Raw genomic sequence first — 26,229 nt, forward strand, 5'->3', positions numbered from 1 at the left:
TGCTGGGTGATGTGATCTGGCCTGAACCCAGGGTGAGGCTCCTGAGTTCCAATCCAGGTTGGGTATGGTCAGGCCCAAATGAGCTTCTCTGTTTCTCCCAAGGTCAGGCTAGCTGAAGTCATTCTCCATGGCAGCTGGCCTACAGGTCCGGCTGCATGGCAGCCCCAGGTGTTCTGCACCTTCTTCTTTTTTTTTTTTTTTTTTTAAATCTGGGCCCACAGGAGCCATGGAAGGCGCCGAATCTTTTTTTTTTTTTTTTTTTATTTGAGAGAGAGACAGTGAGAGAGAGCATGAGCGAGGAGAAGGTCAGAGAGAGAAGCAGGCTCGCCGTGGAGCTGGGAGCCCGATGCGGGATTCGATCCTGGGACTCCAGGATCATGACCTGAGCTGAAGGCAGTTGTCCAACCAACTGAGCCACCCAGGCGTCCCTGTTCTGCACCTTCTTGAAGAAGAGTGCACTGAATCCCCAATACCCCAACTCCGATCCAGGTCTGAGAGCTGATGCTTCTTTTTAAATGTCTAAATCATAGCAAACAACAAAAACAAAACACATTTCTTCCAAAGAAGCAACATCACCAAGAACAGAACTCTGCTTGCTGACACGCCTGGTTTCCACTGTCACAGTCTGTGCAACTTTCCAGTCTGAAGCATTCTGGGATGCTTGTGGCTACATCTCAACAATAAATCTCCCTCAAAAGGACAGGTGGGAACCCACCTCAGACAACTGTGAAATTCAACTGCCTATACAGATAGCGTTTCCAGAACAAGGGAGGGGAGTGGTCAGATAAGTTCAAGTCTGTACTCTTTGGAGGCAGCTCACAACTTCTAAATAAAGGTGGTTTTGTTTTCGTTTTGTTTCAGATTCAGAGTCTCAGGGTCTAGTTGTGGCCAGTGCACCTAGATACAAAAGAAAGCAAGATGGGAGACATGAATTTTGAAAGTGCTGACCCGACATCACAAACCTGGGTTGAAGTCAGTAGACACAAAGAAATATGGTCCAGGCAGCTACACACAAAGTGGCACAAAGAAGGCATTGAGATGGCTGCACCCTGGAGGGGATGATGGGGGCAGTCACATCAAGGGCAGTGAGTCGAGGGAGGGATGTGACACCTTCTCTCCTGCCCAGCCCAGCTTCCATGTGGTTTTACTCATGCAGTGTCAACAGTGTTCTGAAACCATGGAATTCTTTTGTGCAACAAGGGAGCTGATTACACGGGGTGGGAGTTGGGGGAGCAGCGCAGGAAAATAGCAGTTGTTCCTTTCCTCACTTATTCTATATGGTTTTGCTTGTTACTTGCTGCTCCCCTGGTATGTGTTGGGGACAGTCGAAAGATGAATGAACCAGTACAGTCTTCAATCACCCGGAGCTTAGGGCCAAGACAGGACTCAGGTATTAATCAAATAACCACAATAAACACACTGGTCACAGGGTTGCCTGAAACCCAGGAACCTGGTAATCGCCGCACGTCCCTGTCTATGCTCTAGAGTTCTAACCAAGGAGGGAAATGACACTGGGGAGGCCTGGCTTGTTTTCCCATGATCTGTAACCAGCTCCTGATGATTCTCTCTTTTGTAAATGTTCCCAACTCGGAATTTTGCCAGACTCTGAACTCCAGCTGGGAGGCCATGTGTATCCTGGGAAAGAAATTCTTTCATTGGAACCTGGTTGCCCATGAATTCTTGTTCAAACTTCGGGTACCCCCAGGTCTCAAGGACACCTCCACAGGCTCCCACGAAACCTCTCAACCTTCCTGGGAGGGCTAACAGGGCCCAGCACACAGCCCGCTGCGGACCTACATGACCCTGCTTTGCCCGCAGTCAGCTGGGAGCCGGGCGGGGCCGCCCACAACAAGGGTCACGTGGTCACGCAGCGCACGGAGCTGCGTAGTGCGGGGCGCCTAGGGGCGGGGCTTCGAACTCGGCGCGTGTCCCAATTGGTTAAATGCGGCTTTCTTTTAGCCGGGAACGCAGAGCACGCCAGCCCGTGCCTTCGTGCCTTCCGTCTGCCTCACTGGCAGCTGCTTTGGCGGGAGTTGGCGGCGGGTGTGAGGTGAGAACCTCCCGCGCTGGACCCGGTCAGACCAGGCCCAGGATGGTCCAGGGGGCTTCCCAGTTTGGGAACCAGCTCGGACGACCTTTTTGGGGGTTGGCAGGGATTGGACGGAGTGCCGACCTTGCAGGGCCTGCCGAGCAAATGCGTTCCTCTGTGGGGTCTCTCAGGGGAGCCCCGTCAGCCTAGACTCAGGGCAGGCGTCCACGTCCGACATTCAACCCTGCCATCGGTGCAGGCCCCTTTTCTTCTATCTGGGACCAGCTCAGGGAACGCTGACTAGAAGTGTGGTGAGAGGCCCGAGTTCCGAGCCCCCCTCCCCCACCCTCCCTGGGCACGCCATGTTCTGGCCGAGGTTCTCTGTAGGGAACAGACATTCCGGTCAGGGACCGGGTTTGAATGTTAGCTCTTGACGAAGTGCTGCAGACTCCGCTGCGCACACGGGTGGGCATCAGGTGTCGTTGATGCAGCAAATGGAAAGGCACGTGCTGCGGGTCTCTAGCCAGCCCAGGCCCTGGGGGGTGGGGCTGCAAGCCAGAGATGCAAGGTCTCGCGTTTGGGGGTTTTGTTTTGTTTTTATTTATTTCTAAAAAGATTTTATTTATTTATTTGACAGAGACAGGGAGAGAGGGAACAAAAACAAGCAGGGGGAGTGGAAGAGGGAGAAGCAGGCTCCCCGCTGAGCAGGACCCTGGGATCATGACCTGATCCGAAGGCAGCTGCTTAATGGCTGAGCCACCCAGGCGCCCCTTGTTTTGTTTTTAATAACAGCAGCTGGAAACCCCTTTTTCTAATAAAACACGCTACTGGTCTTAAATGGAAAGGTGAATTCATCAAGTTTTAGAATATTGTATGGCCCAAGAAAATACACGTATGAACTACATTTGGCCTTTGGGATGCCAGTTTACCAGCTCTGCTGTAAGTGTCCCTGGAGGAGGGGGCATCCAGGCAGGAGCTACAGACAGAGATCCCCATTTTGGGGACTTGAGCGCTAGAAAGATCTACCCCAGAACTGACCTCTGGATCTTACAAGCTGGGAATAGTTGACTCAGTTGGTGAATGGGAGTTACCCCTTTATGGACAGCACAGATCCAATGGGGTTAGATTTTGAAAGCGGTGGTTGAGGCTGGGGAGCAGACATCCTTGCAAAGGAGGCAGAATCCCTCAAATTGCAGCCTCAGCTTGAGGACTCTGTGCCAAATGTCTATGAATGGGGGTGTGAGACGTTTTCAAAGTAGGAAGTGCATTTGGAATGAGTCTAGCAGAGCTTGTGCACTGTAGGAATTTCGATCTTCCTACCTCTTGGCTTCATAGTTCTAAACTGTGCTAATTGGGGAGAGGAGGAGAGACCCAGAGGAATTGTGGGAGGGGAAGTTACAGTCTCATCTAGCACTTCCTGGATCCCTTCTCTGTGCAGGGCTGACTGCTGCACATATGGAGATGTATCCACTGCAGCCCTTGCCTCCAGGAGACTTTCAGATGATGTGGGGAAATGAAACCTTAGTCCTAGAGGAGGCTTCTTGCCTGGCAAGCTTGGGCTGGGGGAACCAAGAAAGAGAGGGAGAAACTAGAGGGTGATTCAGAGACATCACGGATTTAGAGCCATGGACAGAATTTGGTGGGATGGTGGGGAAGGGAGAAGGCAGTTCCACATGGATATGTGCATTGTGTGGTGGGGCAACATAAACAATTGGATCAGCCTACCCATCAGGGACATGGTGAGAAATCAAGGTAGAGGGGTTTTTAGCATCCAGTTTCTAGGCTGGGAGGGGTTGAGTGCTGTTTTTTGGAAGATGGGGGTTTGTTCAGAGGAATATTGTGGTGGGAGGGAGGGCCTGAAGAGATACCCACTGAGAGCTTTTGTGGAGAGTACTGTACAAAAGGGGATCCACTTTGGAAAAGTCTCTCTAGTCCCCAACCAGATGAGCATTCCTTGGGAACAGGTCTGTGTGGCATTTCTCTGTGTACTGACCCTCCAGCTATTCTCCCACTTCATACCCTATACTCACATTCCTGTAATGATTTGGATGGATAAAGTGCTGTCTTTTGCAAGGGAGAAGAGCCACTAAGCAGGACGTGGTGGCCTTGTGGCAGTGGTCCTGTTCCTCTTTGGCAGTCTGATGCCCCCTTCCTGCCAATCCAGCCTTGTTCTTTCCCTGTGCACAGAAGGGGTCTCTGTTCCTTACAGCCCCCATCTGTGCTGTGAGATGGCAGGGTGGCTGGTGATGATAAGACAGCTGATCCCCTTCATGTTAGCCTGAGGGAGCCCCTGATCTGGACACTAAAACCTTTTGAGGACAGCTGGCTCCTTTGTGGGATCTGTCAGGTATGGGGTGGGGCTTTGATCTGAACCAGCTTCCCTTTAGCTTCCAGCCCAGCTCCTCACCACTGCTGGCTTGGGTGTTGTCTGTCCTGGGGTTGAGGACTTGGTGGTGGGGGTCACTCTGGGAACTTCGGGTTATTTCCCAAACTCCAGTTCTTCCTCACTCCAGTTCTTCCTCACTCCAGTTCTTCCTCTCCCCAGGTCGGGTTCTTTTGGAGAGAGATGGGAAAAGTGGCTAGTTCCCAGATTATATAGGCCCCCATGGTTACCATGTTGGAAGCCAGACTCCAAACCCAGCAGAGGAACACCCAAAACAGCCAGGAGGTAGTGTGGCCCCTCCCATTCCCCAAATTCCCTCTGTCCTCTCACCTCCCCTTCTGTGCCCCCCACTTTTGGAGCCTCCTTCCCTCTGCCAAGGATTTTGAGTCCTCTAATTTCTTCCTGTGACCTTTTTCCAGACTGGCTTGTGGTCCTCAGGCTTTGGGATGAAGCTGGAGGCTGTTACCCCATTCCTGGGGAAATATCGCCCCTTTGTGGGTCGCTGCTGCCAAACCTGTACTCCCAAGAGCTGGGTGAGTGATGGTAGGGCTAAGCCCCACCAAGGAAACTTGGGGAAATTGACTATGGGAGCCATGGCTCTGGGAAGCAGCTTCCTTTATGTTCAGCCCTCCTCGACCCATGCCTGTGCTCTTTGTCTTTCAGGGGAATGGATGCACTGGTGTTGGTTGTGTTGTTGGTCAATGCTGGCTTCCTGGCCTTCAAGAGCTGGGCAGGGTAGTGCGGAGAGGAGATAGGGCATGGCCAGAGGGCTGGGGTCTGGCCCGGCCTGCATGGATCCTGTTCAGTTCTGGGGACAGGGCTCACTTAAAGTCACACAGCACTCAACACATGGTTGAAGACCTCCTAAGTCCATACCATGTTCTGATGCTGATGAGCCCCAGGGCACAGGCAGAGATCCATGCTACACGTTCTCTGCTGTTGACAAGAGAACTTCTCAGAGACTATATGCTACTCTCCAAGAGGGGAATTCTGTACAACATGCAGCACTTTCATTTTGACTGAGGGACCCTTTCTCCTGAGTGAGTCTTGGGATGTGAGAAGTGAAATGCTGTACTATAATTTTGTCTCTTGGTATACTCAATACTCCCATCAGGCAAAGCCTACAGAATATACTGAGGGCGGGGTGCTTTCCTTTGTTGGTTTGCAAAGGCCCCCAAGGACATGCTGTCCCTGGCCCCTCTCCTGCAGGAGTCCCTCTTCCACAGAAGCATAATGGATCTAGGCTTCTGCAATGTGATCCTGGTGAAGGAGGAGAACACCAGGTAGTTAGAACTGGGAGGTACGGGAGGGTGGTGGGCAGGGTCCTTGGGTGCAGAGTTGTGGGGGCCCTGTTCTGTGGTGTCATTATTTTTTCCTCTGGTGGAAAAGGGCCCCTGCCCCCTGCCCCATACCCACAGGTGGGGAGAGGTGGGCTTGGAGCTCTCCTGCAATTTCTTCTGTGAGCATTTATGGATTGCCCACTGTGTGTCAGGCCCTAAATCTGTATCCTACTAAGGGAGAGGGGAGGGAATGGGGCACAGATGGGCAGTACTGCTTCATGATAAGGCAAGTTCATGTGTTCCCAGGCCATGGGATTCAGGTATGATCCCTTCCTGGTAGAATGCTCTCTGTAGACCCTAGTGGGGTATGGGCCCTCTGAAAGATCACCACCCTCCCTACTCTGGGGGTTTGTCCAGGTTTCGGGGCTGGCTGGTTCGGAGGCTCTGCTATTTCTTATGGTCACTGGAGCAGCACATACCACCCTGTCAGGATGCCCCACAGAAGATCATGGAAAGCACTGGGTGAGGAAGCAGGGATTGGAGTCTGGCTGGTACTTTTGAGACCCTTGAAGGGATGATCAATGTTCTAGGCAGGGGTGGTTTAGAGGGCTGGCTTCTAGACTGTTAGCTTTGCCTGGGGCCCTTCCTTAGAGATGGAGCATAAATACTGGAGTCTGTGTTCTGGGGATCCTGTGGTGCTGAGGGAAGTTACCTGAGGGATTTTAGGCCTGCCCCAGCCTGACATCACTCCCCCTCACTCCACAGGGTGCAGAATGTCATCTCAGGGAGGGCCCCAGGAGGGGCTGGGGAAGGCCAGGTACCAGGACTTGTGAAGAAAGAGGTACAGCGCATCTTGGGCCATATCCAGGCTCCACTCCATCCCTTCCTGCTCAGGTAACTCTGTGCTGAGGGGTGCTTTTTTCTGGGCTGGGGACTCTGCCCCTCTGGAGAGTGGGTATTGGCTACATTTGGGGAAAGACTGGATTCCCTTCCTGGAAGTTGGATGGTGTGTTTCCCAGAAAGCCTAAAGGAAGGCCCTGATCTGGACATTGTGGGTTCTTTCAAGGACAGCTGGCTCCTTGATGGGACCAGTCAGGTATGGGGTGAGGCTTTGATCTGAGCCCAGGTTCTCATCATTGCTGACCTGGTGTTATCTGTCTGTTCTGTGATAGGGGCTTAGGGGTCACCCTAGGAACCACCACCCTGGTTGTGGCCCAGACTCCATTTCCCTCTCCATCCTTCCTCCTCTCCCCAGATCAGTTTCCTATGGAAAGAGGTGAGGGGGCTGGTTCCCCCATCTTCTAGGCACCCATGCTCTCTCCTGCACTCATCAGGCACAAGTTTGAGCTCCTTTTAGATGCAAGGCCTTGTTCCTGAAGAACGAGGGGTTGCACAGGGCAGAGTAAACATATGGCTGCAAGAAGGGCAGAACAAGGGTTAAGATTGAAAATAGGTGTTGGGGGAGCAAGAGATTTGTAAGACAGGGACAAAAGGGAAAGGAGCCAAACTTGTGGGGGCAAGGATGGAAGGAACAATCCTACTAGACGGAATAGCATGAGCTATGGCCATAGGAAATGGGCACTTTTGCTCATGAAGCTGTGGTTGGAAGCTGGCAAGTGAGGGAGAGAGCTGTTGGAAACAAAATTGAGAGTAGAAGGGGCAAGATAGGAAGGGCCATTAAAGAAGTTTGGATTTGAATTCTAAGTGCAGTGAAAACCAATGGAAAGGTTTTAAGCAGGAAATGCCAACAAGGTGAATTGGGATCAAGAGTAGAGAACAGAAGACCATCTGGGAAGTTTTGTTAGTCCAGGTTAGATGCCATGATGAGGCATGTGGGGGTGACAGTAGGTGTTGGAAAAATGGATTGGAAGACCAATGTGAAATTAACGGGTCACGATGGATTGAAGGTTGAGGGTGGGGGCAGTGAGGGGAAAAGGGAGACATCATGGGAGAGCCAGGGTTTTGGCAGAGCACCCGGTGGTGTGGATGGAGGAGGCAGGCTTGAGGAGGAGTGAGTTTGGCCCACAAAGGGTATTTTGGACACACAGTTTCAGATACCTGATGTGTCAGTGGAGACACTCAAGAGGAAGGTGCTCATAAGTCTGGAGCTCAGAAGAGGTTGGGGCCAGGAACATAGATTTGCAAAAGCTTTAGCTTATAGATGAGTCACTGAGGCAAAGAAGGCACAGCTGTCTTGAAAGTGCTCAGTGGTCAACTGCTTAGTTAGGACAGGAAGTAGAGGTTGTTGGTAATTTTGACTAGCTTTCCATGTGACAATTCTTTGACTTTGCTGAGACTTCCAGTCCCTTTACACCAGCCATCAGCCCCCTTCTTGTCTTTTCTTCTCTCTTGGCCTTGCTTTGATTCCAGGGCTCATCGTGATGATAACGCCCTTGGGAAGGAGTCACTGGTTCTGTTTGAACCCAGCTACTTGCCTTCTCTGCACCTAAGCAGTCATGTGTTTGCTTTGTGAGATTTTCAGAGAGGCACACAGTGTCTGCTGAGACTCTGATCCAGACTGTTCCTTCTCAGATTTACCTGCTGTTAACTGATGGCCCCATCTTGTGCTTCATGAAGTAGAAGCCATTGGAGGAGGGCATGCTGCTTGTCCCCCACATCTCTGTGCTACTTGCGTCTACGCTTCTGTCCTCATTCAACACCAGTCCTCCCGTTGGGCCTCTGGGAGTGCCTCCTCAGAGACTTGGCCCTTTCAGTTAACCCCATTTTGTATCATGAACTCCTTCCTTTGTATTTCACCTCTCCCAGCAGTTTCCAAAGACTAGGTTGGGTTATGCCTGGACAGTCTTGATCCTCTAATTTCTTTTAAGGTAAACGGAAGCAGGGAGATGCTCTGAAGCTGATTTGAGGCAGTTGCACCGTGAGGTCTTGGGAGGGTAATAGCACCTCATAGGCATGGGCTTTGGTGTCAGGCCTGTCTTCCAGTCTCTGCATCACCACTTCTTAGCTTTCTCTACTACTACTCAGCCGCTTCTGTAACCTCCTCAAGCCTCACTTGCTTCTTCTGTGAAGTGGGGACAGTAATAGCACTTGCCTCACAGGAGTGCTGGGTAGCCTCCTGAGGTGCCATGGGCCCTGCCTCCTGGGCCCTGACACACCTCAGACTGGGTGTCACTCTCCAGGCTGTTCAGCTGGGCACTGCTGCGGTTCCTGAACTGTGTCTTCCTGAACGTGCAGCTCCACAAGGGTCAGATGAAGATGGTCCACAAGGCCACCCAGGCAGTAAGGCCCGCCCTCCATTGGGATGGGGATGAAGGGAACAGAGGAGCAGAGGCTAGGCCAAGTCCTAAGTTGGGACCAGCCCCATCAGCTGGTGGGAAAAATCCACTGCTCTTTGACGACCTTCTCTTCGTGTCTCACGGTCTTGCTCCCTCGGGGCTCCCTCTAACGTCTTTTCATCATGGTCTTAACAACCATTACGTCAGTGCATTACCTTAAAAGTTGTTGACAGAGCTCCTCTACTTTTGGGAAATGTGCTCAGAGAAACAACTGCTCAGCTGAACCCTCCCTCCCTCTGGGGCTGCCCTGGGTCTGGAGGTGCTTGGTTTCAGCTTCCTGCATCTTCAGGGTGGGGGTTGATTGGCACTTCCCTCGCTCTCCCCAAGCAGGGCTTGCCGCTTGTCCTCCTCTCTACCCACAAGTCACTCCTGGATGGGATCCTGCTGCCCTTTGTGCTGCTCTCCCAAGGCCTGGGTGTGCTCCGTGTGGTTTGGGACCCCCGCACCTGCTCCCCCACCCTCAGGTAAAAGCCTTGTGCTTCTAGATATACAGGGGAGAAGTCCCCAGCCCCGGGGTAGGGGTGTGTGGGGATGTGTACGGGGGTTGCTGGTGGCAGTTCCACAGAGGCCTTCTTCCTGGTTTTTCTGCTCCCGACTCTGTCATCTCAGCCTATGGGACTCAGCTGGAGGGTCAGTTATGAGCCTTAGAGCCATGCCTGGCTTCACCGTGTTCAGGCAGGACCCAGGCTGGCCTTGGTGGGCTGAGGCTCTCACTAGCCGCCTGCCTGGCCCCATCTCCTGAGCCCCTTCTCTCATCAAGCTTTGCCTTGTGCCCCCACAGAGCTCTGCTAAAGAAGCTTGGGGGGCTTTTCTTGCCCCCAGAGGCCAACCTCACCCTGGACAGCTCTGAGGGGGTCCTTGCAAGGGCTGTGGTCCATGCTGTAAGTGCCCCCAGTGGTACCAGTGGGGTCAGACCAGGGGCTTGTTGCTGCTCTGGCCTTGATACCTGCCTCTCCCAACCCCCTTCCAGGCTATGGAGCAGCTGTTGGTGAGCAGGCAGCCCTTGCTCATATTCCTGGAGGAGCCCCCTGGGGCCCAGGGGCCTCGGCTGTCAGCCCTGGGCCAGACCTGGCTGGGACTGGTGGTCCAGGCTGTCCAGGTGGGTGTCATCCCAGATGCCATGCTAGTGCCAGTGGCTATCACCTATGACCTGGTTCCAGATGCACCCTGTGATGTATACCACGTGAGTCCTGCCCCTGGTGACTCCAAGTGGACACCATCTCTAGAGAAGAGACACATTATTGTGTCCTCTGGCCAGCTCCCCTTAGGGTTAGAGTTAAGGGGAGAGTGCAAAGTTCTACTGCTCCAGTCATCATCCTGTGGCATTTGCCAAGGCCCTTAAACTTACACAGTCATTTCATCTTCTAAAGACCCAGGTTAGAAAGGGATTTGTCCTGTGTCATGGATGAGAAAATGAGCTTGAAGAAGTCATGGTCATGGACCAGTTTGGGCCCAAGATAAAGCAGAGCAAAAAATAGTGCCCCCAGGCAGTTTGCTCACTCAGCCCCTCCCTCCCTGCAGGCTTTGGTCCCACTGGGGTTGTGGACAGGAGCTCTGGCTGTCCTGCGGAGCCTATGGAGCTGGGGCCGCAGCCCCAGGGTCTGTGTCCGTGTGCACCTAGCCCAGCCCTTCTCCCTACAGGTACGTAGCCTGCTGGACAGGGCTGGGAGTACCTGGGGTCTGTCCTGGGGCTTCTGGTGGCCCCTGCACCCAGTCTCCCTACTGGGTCAGAGCCCCTGCAGGGATGGCCTTGCTTACCTCAGGGAGGCTGTGTGTAGGTTTCCTGGTGGGCCTGGGCAGGCTATCTAAGAGTCTTGTCCTGGGCAGGAATACACCACCAATGCCAGAAGCTGCTGGGGCAGCAGGCAGACCCTGGAGCAGCTGCTGCAGCCCATCGTGCTGGGCCAATGGTAGGGGCATGGGAGTGTGTGGGTCTTGGGTGCAAGGCAGGCAGCCCTTCAGCCCCAGCCTGTGAGCTGACACCCTCTCCCCCCATACCTACAACATCACCAGTTCCAGCCTTACCTCTCCAGATATCCATGGGTCATATAAACAGAGCCAGCCACCCCACCTTGCCTGTAATCTGAGGGACACGGACCTGGAAAGGGCTAGAATTACATGAACCACCTCTTGCCTTGGGAGTGGGGATGGGGAAACACGCTCCCCTTTGAGAAAGCTTTGGGCTTCCCTGCAACTGTTTTGAGGTTTGGTCCCTTAATCCTGTATTCTGTGTCTCTGTCCTAGTAATGTTGTCCCAGACACTGAGAAGGAGCAGGAGTGGACTCCAGCAACTGGGCCCCTTCTGGCACTTAAGGAAGAAGACCAGCTCCTGGTCAGGAGGTTGAGCCGTCATGTCCTGAATGGTGAGGGGGAGCTAGGTCTGGGCCTTTTAGGGGAGACTCCTGAGTAGTCTCCCTACTGGGTCAGCCAGTCTTTGGGGCCCTCCATTCCAAATGGGTTTCTGCACCTGACATCCATTCCTGTATGGCCCACTTGGGACATGTGAAGAAGACTGGAACCCTCCCTGCTTCTGGGAAGCAGGGCAGCCAGGGAGAATGAGGGAGCCACTAGATGAGTACATAGGCTGGCTAAGCTGTGGAGGGTTCACTTCGCAGGGGGCAGACGGCTAGATGAGCCCCCTGCTGCCAGGGGGGTATGGGAGGAATGTTTTTGACTAGGAAGACTTGCTGGGATGGTGGAGGAACTAGGCCTCTGGCCCTTGGGCCCTGACCAGCATTTCCCACCCCTGGCCCCAGCCAGCGTGACCAGCTCGGCAGTGATGAGCACAGCCATCATGGCGGCACTGCTGCTCTTTAAGCACCAGAAGGTAGGGGACAGGGTGGTAGGGGGCTGGGGAAAGGGTGTGGCCCTCTTCCTCAGCCCCTGTACTGCCCTGCCCCCCAGGGTGTATTCCTGTCTCAGCTCCTGGGGGAGTTCTCCTGGCTGACCGAGGAGACGCTACTGCGTGGCTTTGACGTGGGCTTCTCAGGGCAGCTGCGGTGCCTTGTGCAGCACACGCTGAGCCTACTCCGGGCACATGTGGTCCTGCTGCGCGTCCATCAGGGGGACTTGCTGGTGGTTCCTCGCCCAGGCCCAGGCCTCACACGCCTGGCACGCCTGAGCACCGAGCTGCTGCCTGCCTTCCTGAGTGAGGCTGTGGGTGGTGAGTCTCCAGGGCTTCGGCTGGGTGGGACGTGTCGGGGTGAGGTGAATGGCTTCCCTCCTCGTGCCTGGCCCTTTCCTTCCCTAGCCTGTGCTGTTCGGGGGCTGCTGGCGGGCAGAGTGCCGCCTGAGGGGCCCTGGGAGCTACAGGGCATTGAGTTGCTGAGCCAGAATGAGCTGTACCGCCAGATCCTGCTGCTGCTGCACTTGCTGCCCCAGGACCTGCTGCTGCTGCAGGTCCGCTCTCTCCCCCCAGCCCTGCGTGGTCCTGGGCCTCCCCTCTCGGTTGTGGAGATGGGGAGGGACTGGGCAGGCATGGGCCCCTAAGGTCTCCCTTGCCCTGCTTCTGACCAGGCCCCTGCTCAGTGCCTGATTCTGAGGCCACATGAATGCTTTTCTCCTCAGCCCTGCCAATCTTGCTACTGCTACTGTCAGGAAGTGCTGGACCGTCTCATTCAGTGTGGGCTCCTGGTTGCTGAGGAGGTAGGCAGGGCAGCTAGAGACAAAACCCAGGTCTGGGGCCTGGCCACCTGTTCCCACCCTGAGTGACAGCTGCCCCAGCCTGCTCCTGCTGCCCCAACGTGCTGTGGGGGTGGGCGTGCCCCTCGCCTGGCAGACAGGGAGGCCTGGGTGCTGCCTCCACCAGTCTCTGCTTTGGGCTTTATCCCACCGGCCCTATCATGACAGGACTGGACAACTGGACCTCCGAGGTCCTCTGGAGGCCTCCTACCCCCTATAGTTCTTGTCCCACAGAACTATGGCCCTTAAGGGTCAGTGCTCACTTCCTCTCACCCTGCAAGTTGGCTCAGCTGGTGCTGTGGTCTGGCGTGGCCCTGGGTGTCCTCTTGGGCTCCCTAGGTCTGCTTTCACTAATTTCACCTCCACGTGCCTGGTCTGCCATGTACCTGGTCTAGGGAAGTTGGGGGCTCAGGGCTGAACCTCTCAGGGACCAATGGCTCCCATGGCCCCCAGACCCCAGGCTCCCGGGCAGCCTGTGACACAGGGCGGCAGCGTTTAAGTGCAAAGCTACTGTGGAAACCGAGTGGGGACTTTACTGATAGTGACAGTGATGACTTCGAGGAGGCTGAGGGTCGGTTCTTCAGGGTAAGTTGGGAGAAGCCACGTTGGGGGTGGGGTGGCGGGCAGGCAGTTGGAGCTACCCTCATCTGGTCTGTGCCCCTCCAGCTCAGCCAGCAGTCACGCTGCCCTGACTTCTTCCTCTTCCTCTGCCGCCTGCTTAGCCCACTGCTCCAGGCCTTTGCACAGGCTGCCACCTTTCTCCACCAGGGACAGCTGCCAGATACAGGTAAGGCCCATGCTTCCCTGGCCAGCCATAGGGGGACGCTGAGCGCTCTCAGGGCAGGGGCCCCAGGCCTACCTCTTCTCTCTCCCACAGAGTCTGGCTACACTGAGCAGCTCTTGCAATTCTTGCAAGCCACTGCCCAGGAAGAAGGGTTCTTTGGTGAGTCCCAGGCAGCCAGCCTAGGCTCCCCAGAGGCAGGGAAGGGTTTGCTGGTGGCTGCTGCCCCCTGCTGGGCAGTAACCTTGCAACTCTAGGAAGGAGGGTTGTAGAAAAGAGGGTCTTTGCAACTAGTCCAAGCCCTAGCTAGCCTTGGTTAGTTTCCTCTTTCAGCACAAGAGAAACCTGGGTCTTATAGCCTTCACTTCTCTCTTCCTTCCAGAGTGTGCAGACCCAAATCTTGCCATTAGTGCTGTCTGGACCTTCAGAGACCTGGGGGTAAGAGGAGCCAGTTTCACCATCTTCCTGCCTCCATCCCTATAACCCAACAGGGCTGCCCAGAGAAGCCTAACTGTGCCCACCCTGGTGTTTACCTAGTATCTTGAATAGGCATGGTGGGTGGAGTAGTTGAAGGTAGGATGGTTTTCCTGGTCCTTTTTGTCTCCTAAACTCGAGAACAGGATGAGACCGTGGTTTAAGAGGCAGCACTTGCATGCAAGGCCCAAGGGGCCCAAGGTCTCCCTTGCAGTTTGCTGGGGCACAGGCACAGCCTCCAGGGAGAGCACTCACAGCCCTTCCCTGTGGCCTAGGTGCTACAGCAGACGCCCAGCCCCGCAGGCCCCATGCTCTACCTGTCCCCTACATTCACCAGTCGGGAAAATCAGGAAAAGCTGGAACAGTTCATCCGGCAGTTCATCTGTAGCTAGAACTGTGGGGTGACTTCTCAGCCCGAGAATACAGCTGTGTCCTGGAATCAGAAGACCGAGGGGGCTGCACACCCTTACCTGAACTATAAAATAGTTTGTGCTTCATTGTCCCTTGCTGTCTCTTGTATTTTCCATCCTTTGGTGTGTTAAACAAGGGGACTGGACAAGTCTTTTCCCAAGCTCAGAAGTGTCTTTTTTGAGGTATGTTTTCCCCTTCCCCACCTTGTGAGAAGGCCCTGTCTTGTTCCCTGAAACCCTAAAAGAAGAACTATAGCAAAAGTCAAGCTGGCTGTTTTGGCTGAGAATTTTATTGATGAGGAGAGTAAGCTTCCTCTTCTCTCATTCTACCTGGAAGAGGCTGCTGGCACTGGGAGAGAATGGATGTCCCACCTCTTAAGTCCCAGGCCTGTGTGGAGAGCCCTCACACCACCTTGTTGATGATGATGCCTAGTTCTTCAATTTCACACTGGACTTCGTCCCCCTTCTGTAAAACAGAAGGTCAGGAGGCCATCAGTCCTTTGGCCTGGATTTTATAAGCCCAGCAGGAATTCTGGGTATTTGTTCCCTTTCCACCTTTTAGTTAACCTACCTTGAGAAAGACTGGAGGTTTCCTGAAGACACCAACACCTGGGGGGGTCCCAGTCAGGATGACATCCCCTGGGTAAAGAGTAACGAACCTGGGGCAGAAGAGACCGCTGAGACCATGGGCAGAGGGGGCCAGAACTGGGGCTGGAAGGCTCAGCTCAGCCTCAGGTGGGTAGTGGGAAGTAAGGCCCCATCCCACTTACTGGGAGATCCAGGCTATCAGCTCTTCCGTCTTAAACACCATCTGATTGGTATTGCTGCTCTGGACCACCTCCCCGTTCACGCGGCAGCAGATCTTTAAGTTGTGTGGATCTGAAAAATGTAAAAGCACCACCTTGGGGTTGTCTTCCCGTGAACCCCTCCCTTTACTGAGAAACCAAAGGCACAGGGTGGCTTTGTGACCACAGTGAAAGGTCTCACTGGACGTGCTCCTGGCACTTCATGCCCACCCAGCACTCCCTACCCTGGAACTTTCCATATGGATGCTGGCCGCCTCAGGTCTCCCTGCACCTACCACCTAGCAGAGCATCTGCCTGTGGTTACTGGGGTGAGTTAAGGAGGGAATGTCCCAGACCCTCCTCTACCCAGAGCAGAGGCTGGCCACTGCAGATATGGAAATGACGGTATCTGTACTGCAAGAGGGTAATGACCCAGACAGGCACGGTGCCTCCTGCACCTGACAGCAGGGGACAGCTTACCTATAACAGTGTCTTAGTTAATGAGCACCTTCAACTTTTTTGCTTTATACACTCACATCCCCCCTCAGAACAGCTGGAACACAATTTCACATCACTGTGCACAGGGGGTGTAAAGCTGGGGTGCATGGGCACACCCCCACCCAAATGGTTGTGCACTGCCCTCTTCGTGACAGGCCTTCCTCCGGGCTCACCTTGCCCTTGCTGCTTAGAACAGGTGCTGCCCTGCAGCTGTGCAGGTACTCTCCCTCTCCCCCACTGGGGAAAGGCACAGGCTTTTGATAGCCAAATTCTGCTGCTTTCCGACTTAAAGACTCTCATGGATAGTGGCAGCTAAAGGAAGTTCTCCCACCTCCGCAGTAAGGGATGTGGAAGGAGGCCTGTGGAACTTGTGGCCTAGGTTGAAACTTGCTCTCTAAGGAATCAGAAAAAGGCAAGTCCACATTCCAATTTCCTGAGTATGGCTTTTTGTTTACTCTCATGTGTGCATGCAAGAGCAGGAAGAGTCACCATGTGGGCTATCCAAGACCTACCTGCTATACTGTCCTTGGTCACCAAGGCAGGGCCCAGGGGGCAGAAGGTGTCAAAGGTTTTTCCCAGCAGCCACTGCTTTCCATTGCGTCTCATTTGCCAGTCACGAGCACTTACATCATGAGCCACAGTGAAGCCGGCCACATGAGCCATGGCATCTGTGGCCTTTAGGGGACAGGGGATTTGGCCAGATTGGAAATTAGATCAACACGGTGACACCAACCCTCATAACCAAGACTTTATCCCATGTTAGTCACCAGAACTAGCCAAAGATGGGCAAAGAGTAAGGCAGTCAGGGAGCAGGTAGTAGCCAACCATTTCCCAATGCCAGAGACAGACGGCACCTCTTCCACCTTACCTTGATGCGCTTGCCTTTCTTTCCAATGACTACGGCCAGCTCTACCTCCCAGTCCACCTCCTGTAGAGAAAACAGTGAACTGCCTGGTTCTGGGGCCTATTGCCATGCTAAGGGGCTGCACACTGTGCTTTAGGGCCTAGGTCTCTAACGGTGGGGCTTGGCTGTGGGCGCACAATTGTAATCACTATGAACTACATGTAGTAAATGAGGGGAGAGGTATGGCTTATAGACCCATAAACGTGGACAGTGGCAGGCAGCACCACTGTGTGTAGGCACAGCTCCCCACTGTGGGGAGCACCTGGTGGGCTCAGCTGGTACAGCATGTGACTTGATCTTGGGGCTGTGAGTTCAAGCCCCACAGTGGGTGTAGAAATTCTAGGTAAATTTTTTAAGAAAGACAACGGGAGACTGGGCACTGAATTTACAAGTCACTCGATACTTTCAAAAAAGAATGAATATCGAGTACTAACAGCTAATCCTACTGTGTGCCAGTAGCATCCTAAGTACTTTTAGGTATTAACTCACTTGAAATGGACACAGCCACAGAAAAAGGAAAATATATGCAGCCTTTCCCATAATCAGCAAAATACAACTATAAGATAAAACTTGGCCTTTCAAACTGTGTGCTCTTTCTAATGGTAACAACCAGAGTTGTTCTGAGCACAGTTGACGCCTAATCTTGGTCTCCAGCATTGCTACCCACTAGACAGAACTGAGTTCCTCAGGGGAAATGGCTAATTCCAGGTCTGAGATAGTACAAGATGAGCCTGGAATATTTTGGTCAGAAAATAAGGATTCAAAAAGTGACAGGGCCGGGGCCAACTTGAAGCCAACCACTGGCTAAACTGAGACCATTTGGCTATCAAAAAGAATGTAAATGATGGTCTACAACATATTGGATAAAAATGAAAAACAAATACGCAGTGCTACTAAAGGGACAGGAGTTTAAAAAAAAAAAAGAAGAAGCTTTTCTTAACAGAATGGTAGCCTAATGGGAGCAGAAGAAAGCATGATAGAAAAATTGCCTTTTTCTAACTCCCAATAGAGTGATGGATTCAGGTGAGGATCCCTGGATGAAAAGCTGTGGCACAATAAGGTAGTCACAAGGTCTCAAATTCCTACCCTGTAGACTGTTTATCAGTTACCAATGAAATGCACCTTTCCGATGAGATCTAGTGAACATTAAGTAAACCAAGTGATCAAACTTTAGCACCATCTGATAAGCCTCCCAATGGAGTGCAATGTATATCTGTTCCTTCAGACTGAATGTGCCCCTCAACCCTGAATTTCATCTGTTGAAACCTAACTCCCAATGTGATAATATGAGGAGGTAGAGCCTTTGGGAAGTAACTAGGTCATGAAGGCAAAGCTCTCATGAATAGGGGTAGTGTCTTTATGAAAGAGATCCTAGAGAGTGCCCTTGCCCCTTCTGTCATGTGAGAAAACAGCAAAGACAGTCGTCTGTGAACCAGGAAGTGGCTCTCCCCAAGCACCAAATGTATCAGCACCTTGATTCTGGACTTCCCCACCTCCAGTACTATGAGAAATAAAGTTCTGTGGTTTATGAGCTGCCCAGTCCGTGGTATTTTGTTACAGCAGTCCAAATCATCTAACATGTATGTAGAATCCTTGACAAAAATGTTTAACTCAAATCTAAACATGAGGAAACAGAGTGTGGGATATGCTAAGGCAACTTGCCAGGATTCTTCCAAAAGTCAGCATCATGAAAGACAGAAAAGGGCAGGGGGATCGTCTGATATCAGAAGTCAATAAACTATGGCCCATGGGCCAGATCCAGCTTGCTGGCTGATTTTATAAATAGCTTTCCTAGAACACAGTCATATTCACTCATTTATGTATCAGCCACGGCTGCTTTCACTCAACAGGGGCAAAGACGACTTGTTGGAACAGACTCCGTGGCCTTCAGAGTCTGTTATTTACTGACTGACCCTCTGAGAAAGTCTGCAGATCCCTGTTCTAGAATAAAGGCACTAAAGAGACATAACCAAGTACACTGTGTGGCCTTGACCGATCCTGGTTCAACAAATTAAAAGTAAAACAGAATCCAAATTATCATCTTTGGGGGCAACTGGGTATACTCCCAATTGGACTATATATAAGGTATTATTCCTGTTAATTTCGTTAGTAGTGATAGTGGTTATTATGGTCATGTAGGACATTGTATTTACTCCTAGAAGATGCATCCTGAATTTTATTATTTTTCTACAATTAAAGTGTATTATTTTTGCAATCGGTAAAAAATATGTTAACTTTTTTTTCCCCCGAGTCCAGCCTTACACAGTATAACCCCCTGTAGTTTCTGCTGAACGCACTACTAAGCAACAGGTAGCTCCTTTAGGCTGGCTGCTGAGTGCTGAGCACCCCAGTGATGGGCCGGTGACTGGGGGCCTATGAGGAGGCACTGACCTGGCTCTCTGGCGGGAGGATGACCTCGTCGTAGGGCCCCACAATGGAGCTGGCAAACTTGCTGAAGATGATGGGCTCCTTCGGCACTGGAACGTTCTGCTCTTTGCAGTGGTCCACATAATTCATTCCCACACACACCACCTTGTCTGGCTGTGTGACTGGGGCCAGGAAGGTCACCTCTGACCGTGGTAAGACTGGCAACTGGGCAGTCAGGGCTCTGCAGAGATCAGAGCAGGAGAGAGGGACTGGTTAGGAGCAGGCCGCAACCACTGGGCATGCTGGGGAGGCACTGCAGCAGCTACAAGTTATGCTTTATCAAATGTATTTTCTAGATCTATCAACCATCACAATCAGTGTGGAAACCAAACCCAGGTATTACCCTTTGATATTAGAGTGCTGTTTATTTTTTATCCAGTGTTGATTTCCTTTCCCCCATTAGGTAATACATGTCATGTAAGGGAATTCAAAAGGTGCACATGAGAAGACTGGGAAGGCCTCTCTTCTGCCCCTTCTTCACCCTCGGGCACAGCTACCGTGGCCCGTGTAGCTCTTCACATCCTCTTCTCCTCCTGTCCTTTCTTACGCAAATGACTGCACACTAAATACACCTTTTAGAAAAAATACGTACTTTTTGGGAGATCTCTCCATAACAGCATATACCTTTCCCCTTTTTTGATAGGACTGTGTATACCTGCACAGTACAGGTAGAGACCCAATTACCTGATGAGGGCATGGAAGTAGTTTCCAATCTTGTGAGACTATGACAGTATTAGAAACATACTGTTTTGGTGTTTTTTTTTTTTTAAGATTTTATTTGTTTATTTGACAGATCACAAGTAGGCAGAGAGGCAGGCAAGACAGAGGAGGAAGCAGGCTCTCTGCTGGGTAGAGAGCCTGATGTGGGGCTTGATCCCAGGACCCTGGAATCATGACCTGAGCCGAAGGCAGAGGCTTAACCCACTGAGCCACCCAGGTGCCCTGGTTTTTGGGTTTTTTAAAAGATTTTATTTGTTTGACAGAAAGAGAGACAGTGAGAGAGGGAACACAAGCAGGGGGAGTGGAAAAGAGAGAAGCAGGCCGACGCGGAGCTTGATCCCAGGACTCCGGATCATGACCTGAGGCGAAAGCAGATGCTCAATGACTGAGTCACCCAGGCGCCCCTGGAAATATACTATTACCAATACTGTGAGCTGTCAAACACTTGCATTTTTGCCAGTTTAATACATTTACTGTTCATCAGATTTCAAATGGCTCCTGACTTCAGGTAAGTCCCTACCTTATCTAGCCCAAACCCAAGGACCATCTCTGAGAACACCTTTTTACAGTTCTCTCTCTTCTAAGGAGCTAAGCGTCCAAAGACTCCCCCCAGGCTTCCCAAGATGTCTCCTAGGATCCCAGATCCCAGACTTCTTAGGCAGACAAAAACTTAATCCCTGGGGAAGGCAGGGTGATGAAGCAGAGTACTGGCTCCACCACTGAATGTATGGCCTTGAAGCAGTTAATCACCATCCCTGGGCCGGAGGGTGTTGTCATACAAGATTTCTAAGGCTCTCCACTAAGAGAAGAGATGAGAAAGGAAAGGTAGAGTCACCCTGCTCACCTCTGAAAGAGCTACCAGCTGGTTCTGTTTCCCAGGGCAGGGATGGGGGTGGGAAGAGGGAGGGGGTAGCAGGGCAGCCATTGTAGCTGCCTGCTGATTTACCTTCTTGCCACTGAGAGAGTGGCCTCTCCCTGCTCTAGGAACTCCATCATCGTCTTGGGCAGTGTGGGGTCAAAGTCGTTGAGGTTGATGACGCCCCCACCATTCCCTGACTCCAAGCCCAGGTGAGGTCCTGTCAGGTGGGGTGCCTGGAACTGCACCAGTCTCATATTTCTGGAGGGTTGAAAGGGCCACTTCTGCGCATGCAGCAAAGTTGTGAGCAACCTTCTACAGGAGACCAGCATCAGAACCTATGTAGAAAAACGTGGGTCCTAGGAGACAGAAGGAACCGAAACCACCATCAGGATCCACAGAATTCCCCAAGCTGCAGCCCAAGCCCTCTCACCCCATCAGCCATCCCTGCCACAGCACAGTCCTGGAAGTGGTCCACATTTATTAGTTATTTCACCCTTTATACTTTATCAGGTGATTGTTTTGCTCAATTCAACGCATGTAATGAAACATTTCTGAAGGAGTGACTACCTCATGCCAGGCACGAGTCTAGATGGCAGGGGTTCTGGCATTCCTTGAACCGGTGCTTCCTGCAGGCTTATGCTGAACCTGCCACCACCGAGGCACTGGGCACAGTATAGATCAGACACGCGCAGGCCTGCCATCCTGCTCTCGGCGGGTGGGGGGGTGGTGGATATTAACAACTGACGTCATAAGTAAGATCCAGCAATTGGGACTACTAATGTGAAGATAAAGGGTCCTGCCTTTATCTAGTTTCTTGAGGAAGTGATGCTGAGCTGAGCTGGGCTGGACTAAAATAAGCAGGACTAGAAGTTAGCTAAGAGTGGGGCCCTGCATGGAGAGGTGACCACTGGTAAAACTGGCTTCACAGCATTCACAGCAGTTATAGGCAATTTTTTAAAATACCAATTTGATCCTAATATCCTTCTATTGAAATGCTTCCCACTGCTCACATTACTAAGCCAAAACCCCTACGGGGCTATTGTAGTCTTCTAGAAGTAGCCCCCACAAACATCTCCAGACAGTAATTATTTCGTTTCTCCTGCTGCAGTTCAGACTACCTGAGGAAAGAGGCTGCAGACAAAGGGCATGGTCTCAGCTTGACAGACTTCACTGGGCTGTCTCCTCTCTGGGTTTCAGGACTGCATCTTTCTCTTTCACTGCTGAGTCCACAGTGCCAAGCACTATGCTGGGCACACAGGAGGTTCTACGCTACACTCTATTGAATCAACCAATGCCAGGAGCCGCAGCTTGACTTTTCACTACTTGGGAAAGCTTGGTGATTGCCAACATGGCTATGTCTTTCCTCCTCAAATCACTTAGAAGATATCAACAGGGCTCAGGTCCTGTTCTGAGCTCCAGGCTTTACTCAAAGACAAACGCCATTCTCTTGTTTTGTTTCTAATCTAAGCCTGGCCTTCATTCCAAACAGTCCCTGCCCTGCATGGGTCTTGCTTTAAAAAGTGCCCCTTTATGCTCAGGCACATGGAGGTAGTCCCAGATTCCTGGTCCTCATTCGATTTGCCATGTTCAGTTAAAGACTCATTAGACCCAGGTCACTGATCTGACCACTGCAGCAGCCAAGTTCGGCCAGACAATCAGCTTTGAAACTTCCGCCCTCCCATCTTACACAATGATGCTGTCAAAAAGCTATTCAAGTCAAAATGCATGCACTCAGACACTCCACACACTGAAAAAATAATTACAGCTCCCACTGAATGCCAGGTTTTATTTTAAGAGCTTTGCCTACAATGTCTGATTCAATTCTCTTGACAATTGTGGAAAGTAGCTATATTAGTTCCATTTTACAGTGGGGGGAAAAAAAAGGCTCAGAAAGATGAAGGGTTTTGCCCACGTTCCCAAGGAGAGAAAATAGCTGGGACTTGAATCCAAGTCCAGGTGACACTGAAATTCTTGGCTTGGGCTAAAGTGTCCTAGAGGTGGTGGGGGTTGGATTTCCAACAGGGTATGTCCTAGAGGTCTGCTGTCAGCCAGGGAAAACGTGGTCACATCCTGGCTGCTGCTTCAGGGATAAGGCTGGTCACCTGCTTTCCAAGATAACTCCAGGCCCCATGGACTATGCCCTTTCCACATGACAGATACATTCCGGTTCTCATGCTGCCCTACAGCAATATCCTCAGGTACAACGTCCCATTTTACAGAAACGGGTAATGAGGCTTAAAGAAATCATCTGCCAAAGTACCAGTTAGAAAGTGGCCCTGCTGCTTCTGTGGTAATCAGGACGCAATAAGAGTATGAGCTCAATTCAACTCCTGGAAAAATGTCCTGAAGCGAAGAGGCTGGGATTCAAGGTGGAAACAGCACAAGCATCGCAGACTGAGAGGCTTGGGATCGTGTCCCACTATCCACTTGCTTGGCACCCTACACCAGTCCCCCAGCTTTGTCTCCTGCACTCTGCGGGCGCTCACGAGTACCCACCCCTCCGGGTCCCCGTGGTCGCTGCGGTCAGGGATCCCGGTCCAGTCCTGACCTCAGCGGAAGACCTGCAGGGAGGCTGAGACCCGGTCCGGCCCACAACCTCAACGTACCTGGCCGCCGCGGCCGGTCTTGCCGGGTGCCCTGTGCTGTCGAGCTCGGGCTCACCGACTTGGGGGCCAAGGTCAACAGGCGTCTAGACACCTGCACCACGTTCTAGGAGCCACGACTCGCCCAGGGATCAGCTGGAGTAGCGCGCCCAGCAGCTCCACTAGAACTTTCGCTCAGCCGGGCGCTCCTTGCTGACGCCAGAGAGCAGCAGCCAATAGAAGGGCGCCTCATTCTGTCCCGGAAGCCAGGTCACGGAGGGGGCGGGCCTAGTGCCGGAGGGCAGGTGGCTCCTCTAGGGTGCCTTCAGGCGTCTTCTTGGCGGACACAGGTGAGGCCAGCCGTCGCCCGAGACCAAATTCCCGGACACTCATAGTCTGGACTCCCTGCACCTGCATGAATCTGACAGCAAGTGCTTCCTGCAAATCTGTGCTCTGGGCGCCTTGCTAGCCTCACCTACGTGGGGCCCTGCTTGGGGCCACATGCTGTTTTGATTGTTGGGGAAAGGTGGTGGAGGAGGCCAAATTATGGCGTTCCTGGTTCGCAACGACGAGTATTTTTGTCTTCTGATTCTGATAAATCACTGAGAAGGGAAGGAATGATTGCACCCATTTTATATATGGGAACCCGAGGCAGAAGTGTTTTGCTCAAGGTGACACAAAGAGTGTGAATAGTGGAACCAGCATTCTTGACCCCCAAGTGCAACCCTTTACTCCCATTCTCATCAGCCTTGTCTTCACATGCACTGTTTTGGGCCTAGGGCAGGATAGTGGGAAGCCTCCAGCATCAAAGAACAGGCATTCTCGTGCATAGGTGGTTTTATTAAACAGGCAGTGACAATCCACTAGGATTGTAGGCCTCTGGGACATGGAGACATGTAAAAGGCTCTGGGCAAGATGCCCAAGACTTAACCATAAACCAGATCATCCAGGGCTTTATTTGTCCCAAGAAAGAGTCTGGCTTTTTCTAAGCACACAGGAGACCTCACAAGGGGTGTGCCATGGTTAGACTTGCATTTGAGAAGTTCTGCCCTAGCCACTCCTACAAGGCAAAGTGTCTGGATAAGAGTGGTGCAGGTGAGGGCAATGGTGTAGGTGGCTTGGTGTGTGGCTAAACATCCAGAGATGTTTAGAAGGTAGAACTGACAGCCTCAATGATGATGACAGGAGGTGGAAGTGAAAGGAGGTCCAAGGCCAACTCCTACATCTCTGGCCAGTAAAGGGCACTGTCATTCATGAAGACAAGGGTTCTAGAGGAACATCAGGTCTGGGGAGAGGATGGTAAGCTCAGTTTTGGATGGGTTGTATTTAATGTCGCTGTGATACATTCAAGGAGGCACTGCAGGGTGGGTGGTTGGACACAGGTCTTGGAACTTAGGGAATTAGCTTGCCCGTAGAGGTCAGCATATAGACAGAAATGGAACTTGTGAGAGTAAGTATAATCAGGAGGGATGTGGTAAAGAGAGCTTGGCACAAACCCTAGTCAGGAGACCCATCATGTAAGGATCAGCCAGAAAGACTGAAGGGAAACAGGGAGACAGGGGAACACATAATTTAGGCAGAGATTTGGAACTGCACTTTCCAAATTCCAAGGAGAGGACTTCTGCTCTTGGACAAGAATAAAACAGGTGATGTCTTTAAAGACCATGATCAAAAAAAATAATAAGAAGATACTATAAACAAATCTACACACATAAATTTGACAACTTCAATGAAATGAACCAATTCCTTTAAACAGAGCCTAAAACGTTTCACCCAAAATGAAATAGGTAATTTGGATAGTACTGTATCTATTAAGGAAATTGAATTTGTAAGTTAAAAACTCCTGAAAACCAGTCCCAGATGTTTTCACTGGAACAATTCTACCAAATGTTTAAAGAATGAACACCAATTCTACCTAATCTATTTCAGAAAATAGAATAGGAAGGAACATGTCTCAATTCATTTTATGAAGCTAGTATTACCCTGGTATCAGAAAACAAAAGACAGCACAAAAAAGGAAACTATAAACCAGTAATTCCCATAAATACAGATGTAAAAGTCCTTAACAGAATATTAGCAAATGTAATTCAGAAATACATAAAGAGAATTCTCTACCATAACCAAACAGGGTTTTTTCCAGGAGTGCAAGGCATGTTCAATATCCAAAAATTACTCACTATAATCCACCATATTAATAAGCTAAAGAAAAAAATCACAAAGTCATATTAATTAATTTATTAAAAATGTGACAAAATTCAACACCCATTCATGACAAATACTCTCAGAGAACTCAGAAGGGAACGTCTTCAACTTGATAAAGAACATCTAACAGAAAGCCTACAGTTAACGTCATAGTTAATGGTGAAAAACTGAATGCTTTCCCCCTGGAATTGGGAACAAAGAATGCTTGTTCCTAACTTGTTTTTTTTAAAGAATTGATTGATTGATTGCACAAGTCAGGAAAGGGGCAGAGGGAGAGAGAGAAACTCAAGCATATTCCCTGCTGAGTACAGAGGCTGATTCCGGTCTTGATTTCAAGAGCCCGAGATCCTGACCTGAGCCAAAATCAAAAGTAAGACACTTGGGGCACCTGGGTGGCTCAGTGAGTTAAAGCCTCTGCCTTCGGCTCAGGTTATGATCTCAGGGTCCTGGGATGGAGCCCCGCATCAGGCTCTCTGCTTGGCAGGGAGCCTGCTTCCTCCTCTCTCTGCCTGCCTCTCTGCCTACTTGTGATCTCCGTCTGTCAAATAAATAAATAAAATATTTATTAAAAAAAAAAAGTAAGACACTTAACCGACTGAGCCACCCAGGCACTCTGCTACCACTCTTAATCATCATAGTACTGGAAATTCTAGCTAGTGCAATAAAGCAATGAAAGGAAATAAAAGCATATAGATTGGAAAGGAAGAAATAAAACTATGCCTTACTTGCAGATGAAATAGGTTTCTTCACAGAAAATCCATAGGAGGGAGCCTGGTGATGGGTATTATGGAGGGCACGTATTTCATGGAGCACTGGGTGTGGTGCATAAACAATGAATTCTGGAACACTGGAAACACTGGAAAAGAAATAAAATAAAGTGGAAAAAAAAAGAAAATGAGGTTAAAAAAAGAAAAAAGG

General features: G+C 51.3%; 2 protein-coding genes across 13 annotated transcripts; one reads left to right on the top strand and one right to left on the bottom strand.

The window, feature by feature from the left end:
• The first annotated feature begins 1,973 nt into the window (after positions 1 to 1,973).
• On the top strand, positions 1,974 to 14,603 carry GPAT2 (glycerol-3-phosphate acyltransferase 2, mitochondrial). 11 transcript variants are annotated; one of them, XM_047746447.1, is made up of 22 exons: positions 1,974 to 2,050; positions 4,575 to 4,697; positions 4,832 to 4,945; positions 5,622 to 5,695; positions 6,110 to 6,214; positions 6,458 to 6,586; positions 8,833 to 8,932; positions 9,316 to 9,452; positions 9,770 to 9,869; positions 9,959 to 10,171; positions 10,510 to 10,629; positions 10,816 to 10,898; positions 11,233 to 11,351; positions 11,745 to 11,815; positions 11,893 to 12,151; positions 12,239 to 12,387; positions 12,556 to 12,633; positions 13,123 to 13,254; positions 13,336 to 13,456; positions 13,547 to 13,612; positions 13,833 to 13,888; positions 14,200 to 14,592. In XM_047746447.1, the coding sequence occupies exons 2-22, from the start codon at positions 4,635 to 4,637 to the stop codon at positions 14,314 to 14,316; spliced, it is 2,406 nt and encodes an 801-aa protein (XP_047602403.1). In that variant the 5' UTR covers positions 1,974 to 2,050; positions 4,575 to 4,634; the 3' UTR covers positions 14,317 to 14,592. The 11 variants fall into 11 exon arrangements, 10 of the variants coding, with proteins under 10 accessions (XP_047602403.1, XP_047602404.1, XP_047602401.1 ...); XM_047746448.1 differs by having other exon boundaries at positions 9,319 to 9,452; positions 14,200 to 14,590; XR_007130236.1 differs by having other exon boundaries at positions 11,893 to 12,387; positions 13,392 to 13,456; positions 14,200 to 14,273.
• A 3-nt stretch (positions 14,604 to 14,606) lies between these two features.
• Positions 14,607 to 23,317, bottom strand: LOC125109461 (fumarylacetoacetate hydrolase domain-containing protein 2A). Of its 2 annotated transcripts, none has more exons than XM_047746453.1 (8): positions 23,134 to 23,317; positions 20,615 to 20,862; positions 18,913 to 19,129; positions 16,486 to 16,545; positions 16,130 to 16,292; positions 15,105 to 15,213; positions 14,906 to 14,993; positions 14,607 to 14,800 (listed from the first exon to the last, which is right to left on the bottom strand). In XM_047746453.1, the coding sequence occupies exons 2-8, from the start codon at positions 20,854 to 20,856 to the stop codon at positions 14,738 to 14,740; spliced, it is 942 nt and encodes a 313-aa protein (XP_047602409.1). In that variant the 5' UTR covers positions 20,857 to 20,862; positions 23,134 to 23,317; the 3' UTR covers positions 14,607 to 14,737. The 2 variants fall into 2 exon arrangements, with proteins under 2 accessions (XP_047602409.1, XP_047602407.1); XM_047746451.1 differs by having other exon boundaries at positions 20,615 to 20,883.
• Positions 23,318 to 26,229: the final 2,912 nt, after the last annotated feature.

Source organism: Lutra lutra, chromosome 9 (assembly GCF_902655055.1).
Source record: "Lutra lutra chromosome 9, mLutLut1.2, whole genome shotgun sequence".
In the NCBI taxonomy this organism is placed as follows: domain Eukaryota; kingdom Metazoa; phylum Chordata; class Mammalia; order Carnivora; family Mustelidae; genus Lutra; species Lutra lutra.